The 12,992-nt window shown below is 34.1% G+C and overlaps 1 protein-coding gene across 1 annotated transcript; it reads left to right on the plus strand.

Moving 5' to 3' along the window:
• Window positions 1-10,050: 10,050 nt before the first annotated feature.
• On the plus strand, window positions 10,051-12,330 carry LOC120339869 (uncharacterized). Its single transcript, XM_039408095.2, has 4 exons — window positions 10,051-10,302; window positions 10,997-11,147; window positions 11,527-11,642; window positions 12,019-12,330. The coding sequence occupies exons 1-4, from the start codon at window positions 10,051-10,053 to the stop codon at window positions 12,274-12,276; spliced, it is 777 nt and encodes a 258-aa protein (XP_039264029.2). The 3' UTR covers window positions 12,277-12,330.
• The last annotated feature ends 662 nt before the right edge of the window (window positions 12,331-12,992 follow it).

Raw genomic sequence — 12,992 nt, forward strand, 5'->3', positions numbered from 1 at the left:
CAGGTGAAGAACCATTTTAGTTTGTCGTGACAAATACAAACTACGTGATATAAGCGTCAATTTGTGAATGAGTTGTATCATTATGTACGATTGGTACTTGGAAATAATTTTTTTAATATTTATTGTCTTATCTGAACATCACTTTTTAGCACGAGCCATTGATGTAGTGAGTTCTCTGCCGAGAAAAAACGAATGTGTCTGATATAGGTCTAGCTGTGAGCCAAGTTTATTTCAGTATTCGATTATAACTGTCAACTATGAGATCTGTAAATTCAATCACATTTCAATTGAGAAGTCGGACTGCAAGTAAAGCAATAAATAAATAAATCAGTGAAGTACAGAGTTTAAAAAATGAAAAATCAAAAAAGAAATACATTTCATTAAGTTCATCAATCAGACATATTTTAAAATTTAAGATTTCAATTGTAATAAATAAAAAATTGTACTTATCGCTAATTATCATTTCATTTTTCAGGATCACCTGTTGGAAGTTTATCGGATGCCTTTACATGTTTCAATTCTGTATATTATTTTTTGAGTATATATCTAAAAAAAATAAAATGAAACGTAACATGTATGTTATACTTTGAATTATTTTTGTCCTATTTTAAATGGGTGAGAAATAGAAGAAAATTCTCGACGAAATTAGCCAATTACTGAATACCTGAACTGATATGTTATCTGAGCAGAATAAATTGAGATTATTAAAAGCGAAATGAAAAACTTTCATTTGTTCCACAAACTCAAAAATAGCCGACGAAATTGATTCATGAATCCGAGCGAGTTTCATGTTAAGCTGCGGCTAGAAACATTGTAGCGGCAGATTATAGGCAAGGCTATGTTTATAAAGGTCTTTTTGTCTTATAACATTGAAACGAAAAGAGCAAGAATTCCATCTGTCGACGTTAATATTCTTTGTATTTTTTCCATGCCATAATTCTATGTCACCGGGTGAAAATACTATAATTTCAGTCTGTCTGTATAATGGGATGGGCGTGGGTATGACTCTCAAATTTACCATTTTTTAGTTTGAAATCTCTACTCTCCGAAACATTAAAAATTGCAATTTATGATTGCACCCGAAGCGCTAATTGCACTGCGGTACCGTGATATCGTGCCGCATTTTTGAGGAAAACTTGATAACATAAAATATAATGAGTTTATAATAATTTTATAAAGTATATATAATAAATTTATGATTAATCACGATAAAAATGTCTAAAACGGGAGTTTACAATTCACGATGTTATGTATATTTTATACAGCGATAAAATCAATAAAAATATACAAAAAACACAGCATGTTTACTGCAATCGCACGAACGCAAAGTCATGTCGATTTTTAGTTTGTTTTGTAAGGTAACAGATCTTATCTTGTTAACGAGAAAGACAAAAAATACATTAAGTGAACTTGAGTAGCCCAACTCATATACACGGTATTGCAAATTTTATGGTTGCAATGAATTATCAAACCGGGTTACAGAAATGGTGACGTGTGCAATTACGAACTAAGTCATCAGAAATACTGTAGCCCAAAGTATACCCACTTGATCTTTTGTACAAAGCGCCCACCAAAATGAAACAACCCCGCCAACGCACAATGTAAGAAATTTTGTAATTGTCCAGTTAAGGTTAGGGTTGGGAATGCGGATTGCCATAGAAATTTAAAATTTCAAATCACCCCTTATCCTAACTGGAATTACTAATTTTTTATTTAAAAAAATGGCGGGTGTGTTTTTCCAAACTATCAAACTTTTGTATTAGTGGCGGGGGCTTTGTACAAAAGATTCAAACAACTCACGTTAGAGCAGGCCTGTCTAAGGAATCGTTATTCATACAAAAAGACGTGCTTAGTGGCCAAAAAAAGCATTGGGCCTGACTATCTTTATGTGGCAAATAAATTTGACAGACAATGCCGGACCGGTCTTCTTTTGGTTGCTTTGTCGGATTTCGAAATGATATTAATCAAGTCGTCGTATTGTGAGAAAGTCATGTTTTTATGAAACTATTTTTAAGGTTGAAAATTACAATATTGCTCTGATTTCAACCCAAATGCGTTTTGCACAACTTCACATACTCGATTGCACTTGTACGACATATAACGTTAAGATATAGGCTAGTGCCTAATAGCAGCTTAACCTGTTAACCCTATACAGCAAAAAATAATTTCAGTCATCAGCATTCGTGTACTAACTTATCCTCCAGAATATTCTGGATCAGATCAAACAGCCGCATACATCCGAATATTGGTCTCTTTTCAGCCGATACTGATACAAAAAATTTCCGATATTGGCAACTCATATAAATGCACCAAATGCCGATGCCATAGGCAGCCAACGCGTGTGCATATACAACCAACTCATATGCATATACAGCCAAACCATATACATTTAGCAGAATATTGAGTTGGCTGTATATGGAACCCAATATTTGAATTTGGAGGAGACTTCTAATTTGGAGATTTGATATTTTTGGAATCAATGTTCAATCAAAATATTTCAAATATATATATTTTCAAAAAAATCCGTAAACAAATTAAATTATTTTCTTTTTCGAATCTGAATCTGAAAATATGAATGTGATTCTTGAATATATTCCATAACGGGCCATGGGCCGAAATATACCATAATATTACAAAACATAACGCATCTCTAGGCCTCTAAGTACTTATTGTATCAAACACTTCCGAATAGGGCCCAGTGGAGCATGTCCTACTGAACCCATAAGGAACGAATATTTCCATACTGTCCCACGCCGAGATTAGGAAGGAAGGTTCTTTCTGCCATTTGGATAAAATTGCAATGTTTGGAAACCAACACTCAATATATTAGAATCCTGCCGATTTATGAAAGGTGCATTCATAATTAAGCAACCCTCATATCGCCGGATGAGAACAGAAGGGGCCTAAGTCACATTTTTGGAAAAGTGACTTTTTTCAATATTTTGAGCCATGCCGCATGCGGCTCTCAACAACCTTTCCTGTGGCTCTTGTGGATGCTTTAAAAATTAATTACTTTCAAAAAAAAAATTTTATTGAAAACTAATCCTTGAGTTGAAATTAAAATGCGGAAGTCTACTAGTTAGTTGAATGAATTCCCCCGTGTTTATTTGTGTAGCGTTGACTAATCTACAAGATGCAATAGTGACGCAACAGTAAGCGTTTTCGCGGCCACTCGGACACTTTTCGCTTGGAAAGATTTTAGGCATAGCTGTAATCATTGGCTTGCTTTCGTGGATTTTCAGTTTTTGTCGCATTTCCGAAATTATGTATAAATCAAATATATATATTTATTTTATAGATAATCCTAGCAAACTTACGATTGCGTGAATCCTGAATGTTGATTTAAAATAGTGATAAAAAAAATTGGCAATAAAGGCCTTGTGCTTAATAGAGGGTCAGACGCTAATTATAACTAATTTCTTCAAATTTTAACGTTATTTTTTTAACAAAACAACACCCCGATGGTTATTATAGCTGAAATACTTACTGAGTAACGCTCAATTTTCTTTACGGAATTTGCGAATTCAGCACTCAATGATTTTGATCATGTCATGTTTTAAGGCTTAATTCTTACTGCCCAAATGCTTCAAAATTTGACAATTGTAATCATTTTCCATGATAATAGACGCAACAATTCGTGAACACGAGTTAGTGTACATTGTTACAACGCAATTCACGACTGATTTCACATTCTACTCTTGGCTCAACGGCCATGCATGGTTAAGTAAAACGTTTACACATTCGAAACATTACTTGGCCAAGGATGGAAGGGATTACTGAAGAGATAATACAAAGTGCTTTAAAGGGAGTAGGGCATGACATTTCTTATCTGGTTACAACTTAATTGGTGTTTTTCATACAAGTGACTCACTCATACCAGCTTTTGGAAAAACTTTTGGTTATTTTTAAATCCATGCGATTTAAATAACTAGAGTTTTCTAACGACCTAAAATCGCCTTTTTCACAATGAAACACCTAAAAGTCATTTTAACATTTAATTTTAAATATCTTTATGTTCGGTAATGCAAGAAATGGCTAATGATATGTCACCAATCAGGATGAGTTCAAAATCTGGGAAATTTATTTTAAATACCTAATCTGGTTTGACGTTTCTAAATTTACGGAACGGTCGGTACGTTTTTTGCAAAATATGGAATTGAAACGATACGTTAAGTGCAGAGATAAGCATACAACACCATAACGCAAAGATAACTTTTCAAATTTTCCTTCTTTATTCTGATAGCGAGCGCCGTTGGGAAATCTCGCACAAATCACGATTGAGTCGGAGACGCGCGAGTTCGGTGTCCAAGCAGAGTGGCGCAGGTCACGTGGTACCGGATATTCGAATAATAAAATGCCATTCGAATATTTTACTATTCGAATATTTTGCTCAGCCCTAATTGTTACGTGTGTTGTTGTTACGATGACTTGGTATTTCAAATATGCGCTTAAGGTTTGTTGCCATTTTACCTTGTGTTGTTTGTGTGCGGCTCTTGATAACTTTGAGGTTTAAAATGCGGCTCTGGGACTAAAAAAGTTTGAGAACCACTGATCTATATGATCGCCATTATGCTGCTGCTGTCGCCGGATTCTATATTGAACAATATCTTCTTTACGGCGTCTTTAATAGACAATTGCGTGAAGCATATTTCATTAAATCCCGCAGGGCAGTTTATGAAAGCAATTTTTTCTTCTTCTTTTACGAAAGATTATATTTTGCTATAAATTATACACGCTCCACGAGGACGTCGCGAATCTGAAGTCAACCGAATCGCATATTCAAACTAACAGTGTTTCAATTCTACAATTTGTCGCATGAAAAGTTAAGAATGAAAATAATGTTTTTAGGAATCATTTGCTAAGTTCCTCTTACTGTTATTACTTATCGATCTTGATCGGTAAGTATGTTGATAGGGATTTGTAGGTCTGTATGTCTGTGTGTATGATGCACGCGATATCTCACGTAAGCGAGGTTCAATCTGCTCCAAATTTTGCATGTGCATTCATCTTAGCTCGGATCAGAAGCCTATTGATTTTGGATGGATTATGTCGTATAATAAGCGAGTTATTATTGAATTAGTGATGGGACACACGGTGTCACTATGGAGTAAGACCACTGTTTTGGGGGATCCCCTAACCTTCGATCGATAAGTCTTCGGTTTTCAACCGAATTCTAGTTTTCAATGTTGGGAGTACTAAGATATTGTTCATTGAACGGCAGGTCATTTCTCCTTGTCTATAATATACTTCTGATCCGTATGTGATCGTTTCCACAAAACTGCTTGAACAAGATAGTATTCAATTATGAACAGTTGTCACAGTGCGTGACCGGTATCGAAAAATTTCAGACTTTCGCAATGCCAGATTTCGTAAAATCAAAAAGTAAAAAGACAGCGGTCACGCTGTGAGGCCTAAAAACCGTGTTCCTATTGGATTGGTTTCTTTTGAATAAAATATTTTTATAGGAAATTTAAGAGTAAAAAAAAGTAAAATTGCCAAATAGCGAAATAATACAATCTTCAACCACTGAAAATTTCAAAGGAATTGGTCGATACCAATGACAAAGGAGAATATGACAAAGAATTTTAACAATAGCATTAAAGAAAAGGCTTTTTTTATAACAACGTGAACATGACAAATAATACGATCTTAAGATCGTTTCTGTCTTTTTTTGATTTTACGAAATCTTGCTTCTCGAAAATCTGAAGTTTTCCAGTACCGATTACGCACTGTGGATTAGGTACGGCAAGTTACTTCTGCCCTCACAAATAATAGACAAACCGATTCCAAATTTTCGGGCCGAAGCCGCTGTAAAGATGTTACTTTTATTGTTTTGTAATTTCACCACGTTAAGCGATATTTATCTTTATAATCAAGTCGTCAATTTTTTTATACGACTGTTTTGAAAAAATTTTCGTGCTGTGGATTTCATTGGGTCTCTCACGGAATCAAGACATTCTTCCAACGCGCCCTGGAATGTGAAAGATGTGCGTTGATCATGTCATATCGTCTCCAAATTTTAAGCTGATTTTCCTGTAATACCGGTTCAACAATCTTAAATAACGATATTTGGGAAACGCGTCAGCAAGGCGTCTGCGAAAGGTCATTTGCTGTTTGAAATGCGCAAACCAATAAAAAAACGTGAATAAAATGGTACAGACTGTCACCAGATGCATTCTTTACTGAAATACCAAATTATATTCCCGGCCAGCTGTCTGGCTCATCGTGCTTAACGTTAGGAATGCGCTCGCCACCACATCTCTGATTAGTCTGCGTGGGTTTGCAGGTTTGAATCCCATGCGGGGATAGTTTTGTGCGGGAGGATTACTGGACTCATCGCCGCCGTAGGGTGCTTGATTGTATTAGAATTAAGTATGATGGCTTTTTTTTGCTATACCGATTGGTAATTTAAATTATAAAAAAGGGAATTCCTGTTTTTGCGGAAGGAATTTTTTTTTTCGTTGTTTAGCCATTGCGAAGGAAAGTTTATGGGACACAGAATTTATTTTGCAACGAACGTGGGCCACCATGGAATGGTAACTGGACGAGAGACCGTGGTTCGCCATAGGGTTAATCCGTCTTATCGACTTTCCTCTTCTTCGGGATAAATATGTGAATCATATCCTATTCAAGGCGAGGTAAACTGCGCAGATGACGCACAGCTATTACATGTTAAAGCTTTTTGATAGAATAATATTGTCTAGGCCAGTGGTTCGGAACCTTTTTTTCGTGGACAACTTTCGTTGCAAAAAAATCTGTGTTCCTCTAATTTTCATATGCAAGGGCTAAACTATAAGATTGAACGAAAATTCTTTCCGCAAATATAGGAATTTCTATTTTTATAATTAAAATTATACCGATTGGTAGCAAAAAAACAGCATCGTAATTAATTCTGATACAATCAAATGTAACTAATTTATCAATAGATCTTGTAATGTTCGATAGATTTATGAAATACAATACTTCTCAGTTTTTATGGAAACGTCGAGTTTTTAATAAAAATAAAAAAATGTAAATACTACTCCCACATTACGTTTGTGTACCTGCCATATTATATAAAAGTACATTTCGTTACTTGAGTTAAATATCGTTTGCGCTTTGTCTTACTTCTATCACAAAAAAAAATTTTTTTTAATTCCACTCAAAGCCTCAAAAGCAAGGTGATACCGAGATATCTATTAAGATAAAAGTTCAAGGTTGGCAACCGCAAGTATTTCACCGTGGCATATTGACGCACAAGCAAACGTTAGATTGACGTTCAATATAAATTTTGCGAATATATATTTATTAAATTTCAGTTAAATCAAATGCTTTCACCGCATCTTTGTAATGAACTTGCTTAGAATATTTTTCCTAAATACTGTTTGATGTGTTTAAAATCACATTTTTTAATGCAAGATGGTACAATGGGTTCACCATCACACTAAATAAAACGCTTGATAACGCAAGTTCACAATAAACAATGGTATGAATATTTGTATACACTGATAATAAAATATATACAATATGAAGACATAAAGCCTCATTTATCGCGAGTTTGAACTATTTTTAACATAATGGCAGGCCACACATGTTAGTACGCGGTACGTTGGGTTACCCATAACCAGATAAGTCAACCTTGACATCAATCAATGTTTTGAAAGATGATAAGCAGATTTTTAAAGCCAGATAGATGGATGTACATTTATATAGGTTGCTTTATGCAATCAATCTGTATGAGAACTTTTGTTCTGAACGTAAAATAAATTAATAAAAGAAAAATGTTTTTCATCACCGTCATATTTTTTATTGAAATTTGCAAAGTCATCACTGACAAATATATTTTCAGCCAGTTGTTTGATTCTATTTTTTGAAAATAACTCTTATAAATGTAGAACATGACTTGTTTCAATATTGTTGAAATGTGTTTGCGGTCAATTTACATCTATTTCATGTAATTGGCATGATTACCTAAGAAAGGCTATATGCATGAAACAGTTTGATAACTCTTTTTTTCTAAATAACGTTTTAATATTTCTTCCAATAGTTCTGAAAAAACAATCAAATCATTAGAGGGAGATAAGATTTTTCTTTTAAGTGTTAATGTAGTTCGACAAAGTGAAAGTACCTTTTTCCCAGATAAACTGTTCTTTGTCACCGGCATATATACATAACTAGTTGGTAAGAAATATATTTCATTGAACATTTGTTATAACTTACCAGTAGATATTATTGAAACAAATTTGATGAAGCACATTTTACTGAAATTACATTTTTGTCCAACCTGATTGAAACATGCACAATTTTCTACATTTATTCACTATGTTTATTAAAATATTCCAAATTATTATATAAGAGTTTGGAAGAGTTGTCAGTTCTGTATTTAGGATTATTGTTTGGTAAAATTGTCTTAAAATTTGAAGTGAAGTGATTTGTAGTCAAGTATAGTGCTCAGATTTAATCGTCATATTAAGGTACTCCAACCCAGGGGTTCTCAACCTGGGGTTCGCGAACCTCCAAGAGTTCACGAGAAGATTTCCAGGGGTACTTAAATGGCAGTTGAGTTTTCTTGTGTTGCTATTTTTTCAATGTCCTTTACTATCACAGGAAAATGCGTACCAATTGAAACTCAGCGTGGATTTTCGCAGTTGTGACTTGACAATGTAAAATCCACAGTTTTGCCCCAAACTGGGAAATCTCAAAAAACAATGTGATGTTTGCTCTTCGCATTGAGAAACGTATTTGCAATAAACAGGGACATCCTGAATACTGAAAAGACTACTTTTGTTTAAAATCATTTAAAACAGTGGTTCTCAACCTTTCTGGCGGACCGGTACAATTAAATAAAATGTACTCGCGGACCGGCAAAAAATTGAAATGAGTGGAATAGAAAATATTAACATATTTTTGCAAAATGTAATGCAAAGTCGGGCACTCACTATGCTTTCAGATAAAAAAAGGCACACTTGAAAGCATTTCACATGAATAAAAACAACTAATGCACCGGCCCAAAATTGAAATAAGAAGATCAAACTTTGTCCAGAAGAAGACCTATTCTCCTCGTTCATGTTAAAAAATATCAAAATGCTTTATTGGTTATCTGATCTCATATCAATCCTTCTGCAGTTATTCAAACAAAATGAATTTACAAAAATGTCAGAATGTCGTATGTAAGTCAGGTTCACAATCCTGATGTGCATCCCCTGGAAACGAAGCTTTTGTTGCGCGTCTTGTGACCACTTGCAGGGTTGCAACAAGCTCAAAAATTTTACTGGATGTAATGGCGAAGACCTGGAATATTATACTGTCCATGACTGTTTTCTAGTTTGAACAAAGAAATATTCATAACCTTTTAGTTGGAAGCTCATATTATGCAGGAATGGAATGCAGGAAAGGCAGAAAAGACATGTGCCGATCTTTGGCTTTCTGAATCTCGCGAGATTTCACAGACGCTTCGCGATGAATCGGAACCGAAAAAGCAAAAAGTGTGATTACCTTGCGCCAAGAGGTCGTCGGGCCATTAATACCGCATACAGCAATATGTAGACGAATAAAAAATTGCGTATTAAACAAACACAATGTCGTTATTTCAGGATCGGTAAATTGTTTGACACGACTGAAAAACAACAAAAATTTTCACAGACCGACAAAAAAGCTTCCGGTGCCGATGTCGGTCCGCGGATCAGTGGTTGGGAACCATTGCTTTAAAACACAGTTTGGAAATTATTAGTTATTATATTACAACTTTGTTTTGTGTCTGATTACTGGGGGTTCGTGTTGATAATTTTATGACCCCCATGGGTAATTAACAGGGAAAAGGTTGAAACCCCCCGATTAAAATAATATACATACATATCATACATACTGAATTAATTCAATATACAGCTATCAGCTATGTATATATGATTTGGCTGTATATGCATATGCTTGAATATGAAAGGATACTAAACTTAACATTTTTTTCTTTGCATTGACCTAAATTAGTTAATGTTTAACTCAGTATTTGCTGGTGCGACGACTATATAGGTTATGACTTAGTAAGAATGAAACAATACTTACACGAGCAGCAATATGAAGGTGATATCAGCGGGCTATCCAAAAACTGGAACCAAAACTATGACTGTTGCTTTAAAAACATTGGGGTTCAATGTTTACGATTTCATGGAAAATACTACAATTTTAGGCAGAGATTGGGAAAAAATATTTAAAGATGGATGGATCACTGAGGATTTTAAAAGAATGTACGAAAATGTTGAGGCAGTGTCTGACGCGCCACCAAATTTTTTCTGGGAAGAAATTCATAAAGCTTTCCCGGACGCAAAGGTAACATGACATCTAATTCGTCATACGACAGAATTTTATGAAGGTTTGCCAAATTATGAAGTGAAAGAATTATAGATACAGTTGGAAATTCGAGCAGTACTGGTTGCAGAATCATCTATTCTAGATTCTAGAACAACGATTCTCAGCCAGCCAAACCTATTAAAAAATTATTTGATAAATTGATTTAACTTTGTTTGTAGGAGCAAATGAATGAGGATGCTATTTTTGCTATTAAGTAGTAAATCTCGTTTTAATTATTAAAGTGGAAGCACCTATTTTTGCGAGAATTTTTTGTTTTTTTTGTATTTTTTCCTTTGCATGGGAAATTTAATTGCCGCAGAATTTTTTGTGCAACGAAAGTGGGTCACAAAATAAAAAAAGGCTGAGAAACACTGATCTAGATCGACTGCACGGGTTTCAATTGAGAGTGGTGACATATGATATGGGTATAACCAGACATGCCATGCTATTCATTCGATATAGTATTGAGTATAAAATATACTTACAGAACATAACACATTCTGACTAACCGCGATACCGATAACAAATAAGATTATGCATCGACAAGACTTGGAATAAAAGATGCTTGAACAAAATTTGTTTGGAATATTTTGACTGTCACCCCATTTTTTCGTGGCGCAAATTTAACTCAATTGTACAATTCATCAAGTTTGTTAACTTTTATCATTTGCAGATTATTTTGACTACGAGGGACGAAGAGTCATGGCTTAAGAGTTTGGTAGCGCAGTTGCGAGCGGTTGAATCGAGCTGGACTTTGAAATTAATGTCACTCCTGACACCAACTGGGCGTTTGACATTTAAGATTCTTTTGGATTATTATATTGGTGATGAATACATATATATATACATTACATTATTTAGTTTAACGTGTTTTAGTTGTTGCTAATATTGGACTACCTATTTATACAACAACTTTAAGTAATTAAAAAAAATATATGCAACGGTTTTGTTTGAAGAATTCGTAATATTGGATCAATTAAAGCACATTCTATTATGTTTGAAGAGTGACCAAAGTCATTACTGCCCTAAAAGAAGGACACTGGAAAAATAACGCTTATGAGTGTAAATTTGATGAACCCTTAAAAGCTTTAAATATAGGAATGAGTATATAAATTTAAAATATTTGGATAAGTTCTGTGATTTACATTGTTTTTTGTTTTTTAGGATGCAATAATTTTCCTTAAGAATTTAATATTTGTTTAGGCCAAGAAATATATGGTCTTAAAGATTCGATGCTATGGAAGCCATTTAGACGAATGGTCATTAATGAGCAAATTCTAAAATTAAAATTTAGAAAGCACAACTCACACGTACTGCAGGTAAAATAGAACTGTTTACTTGAGTTTGATAAAGGTTTCATTCGGGGTAAATAGTAACATTGGCTGCTAATATGTGTTTAATTATGCATACTATGCAAACACTAGCAAATCGTAAGGTGACATGCGGTAGATAAAAGACTCGGAAGTCTACGACAACACCGTTCTCATGGTGTGTGTGTGTGTTGTATATGACGCTTTTTACAATTAAAATCTTTTACGCCATACAATTAAAAAAAACTTTTAAATGCCGATACTATTTTTCCTAGTCGACTTTACAAAATCAAGTAATAAAGGGTATATATATGAGTATGTATAGAGAATGTCGTGCTGAGTGTGCTGTCCTATATCAGCATAAACCCTTTTTTTATTTTTACAGACAGCACCTCCTGAAAAACTCCTAGTTTACAATTATCGCCAGGGATGGAAACCTCTATGCAAATTTTTGGGTGTCCCTGTACCTAGCGTACCATTTCCACACGAGAATAAAGGCGCAAATATTATGGACGAATGGCTTGCCACGGATCCAATCATGATCAACATTGAAAAAGAATTGATGTTGTCACTGGCTGCCATATTTATTTTTTGTTGCATTGGTGGATACTATTTATTCAACTGGCTGCCAACGAATATATAGAGCTTCTAGCCACAGATTCTCACAAAGTGCTCCGTATGGAGCCCCAGGGCCCAGTGTGAGCAACCTAGGGACTCCGCTATCGATTAGTTTACTTATTATAATACTGACTTCGTTATTTTTTAACTATATCTTTGATAATCATATTGTAATGACTATTAATTATAAATACTCAAATATATTGAGTGTTGATTTACTAACGTTGTAATTTCATCCAAATGTTGAAAAGAATTTTTATTCAAATATGTTTTCTTCCTTGTTAGCACATAATCTTGTAAATATCTGAATGGAGTTGGTAAAGTGATATGCTTATGCAGCCAACTCATGTACACATAACGCCAATGTCATATGCATATATAATATGGCCAACTAAATATTCCGCTAAATATATACTATATATAGGAAATATATACGGAAAGGTAGGACGAGGGAGTATGAGACTTATTTAATAAGACTTATTCTTATTTCTTAATTGGCTTCATTGATTTTGTTTTGTCAATTATTTTTATGTTTATTGTGCTGATTGTCGAGTCGAAATAAACTTATACATAAAAGTAATAAACCTTGAGAATTTGTTCATGGCAATAGATTGCGATATTAAATCCGTTACGCAGTTCTAATAATATATAGAATCATATTGATAGAACGAACAAATAAAATCTTTCAAAATATGTAACACGACAATTATTTTAAATTCTGATTCACGTTAAAACTAATCT

Source organism: Styela clava, chromosome 9, assembly GCF_964204865.1.
Source record: "Styela clava chromosome 9, kaStyClav1.hap1.2, whole genome shotgun sequence".
Taxonomy (NCBI): domain Eukaryota; kingdom Metazoa; phylum Chordata; class Ascidiacea; order Stolidobranchia; family Styelidae; genus Styela; species Styela clava.

Coding starts and splice junctions, on each gene's coding strand:
- LOC120339869 (XM_039408095.2), top strand. CDS start 10,051: ATGAAGGTGATATCAGCGGGCTATCCAAAAACTGGAACCAAAACTATG. Junction 10,303..10,996: donor AAGCTTTCCCGGACGCAAAG/GTAACATGACAT, acceptor TATCATTTGCAG/ATTATTTTGACTACGAGGGA. Junction 11,643..12,018: donor ACAACTCACACGTACTGCAG/GTAAAATAGAAC, acceptor TTATTTTTACAG/ACAGCACCTCCTGAAAAACT.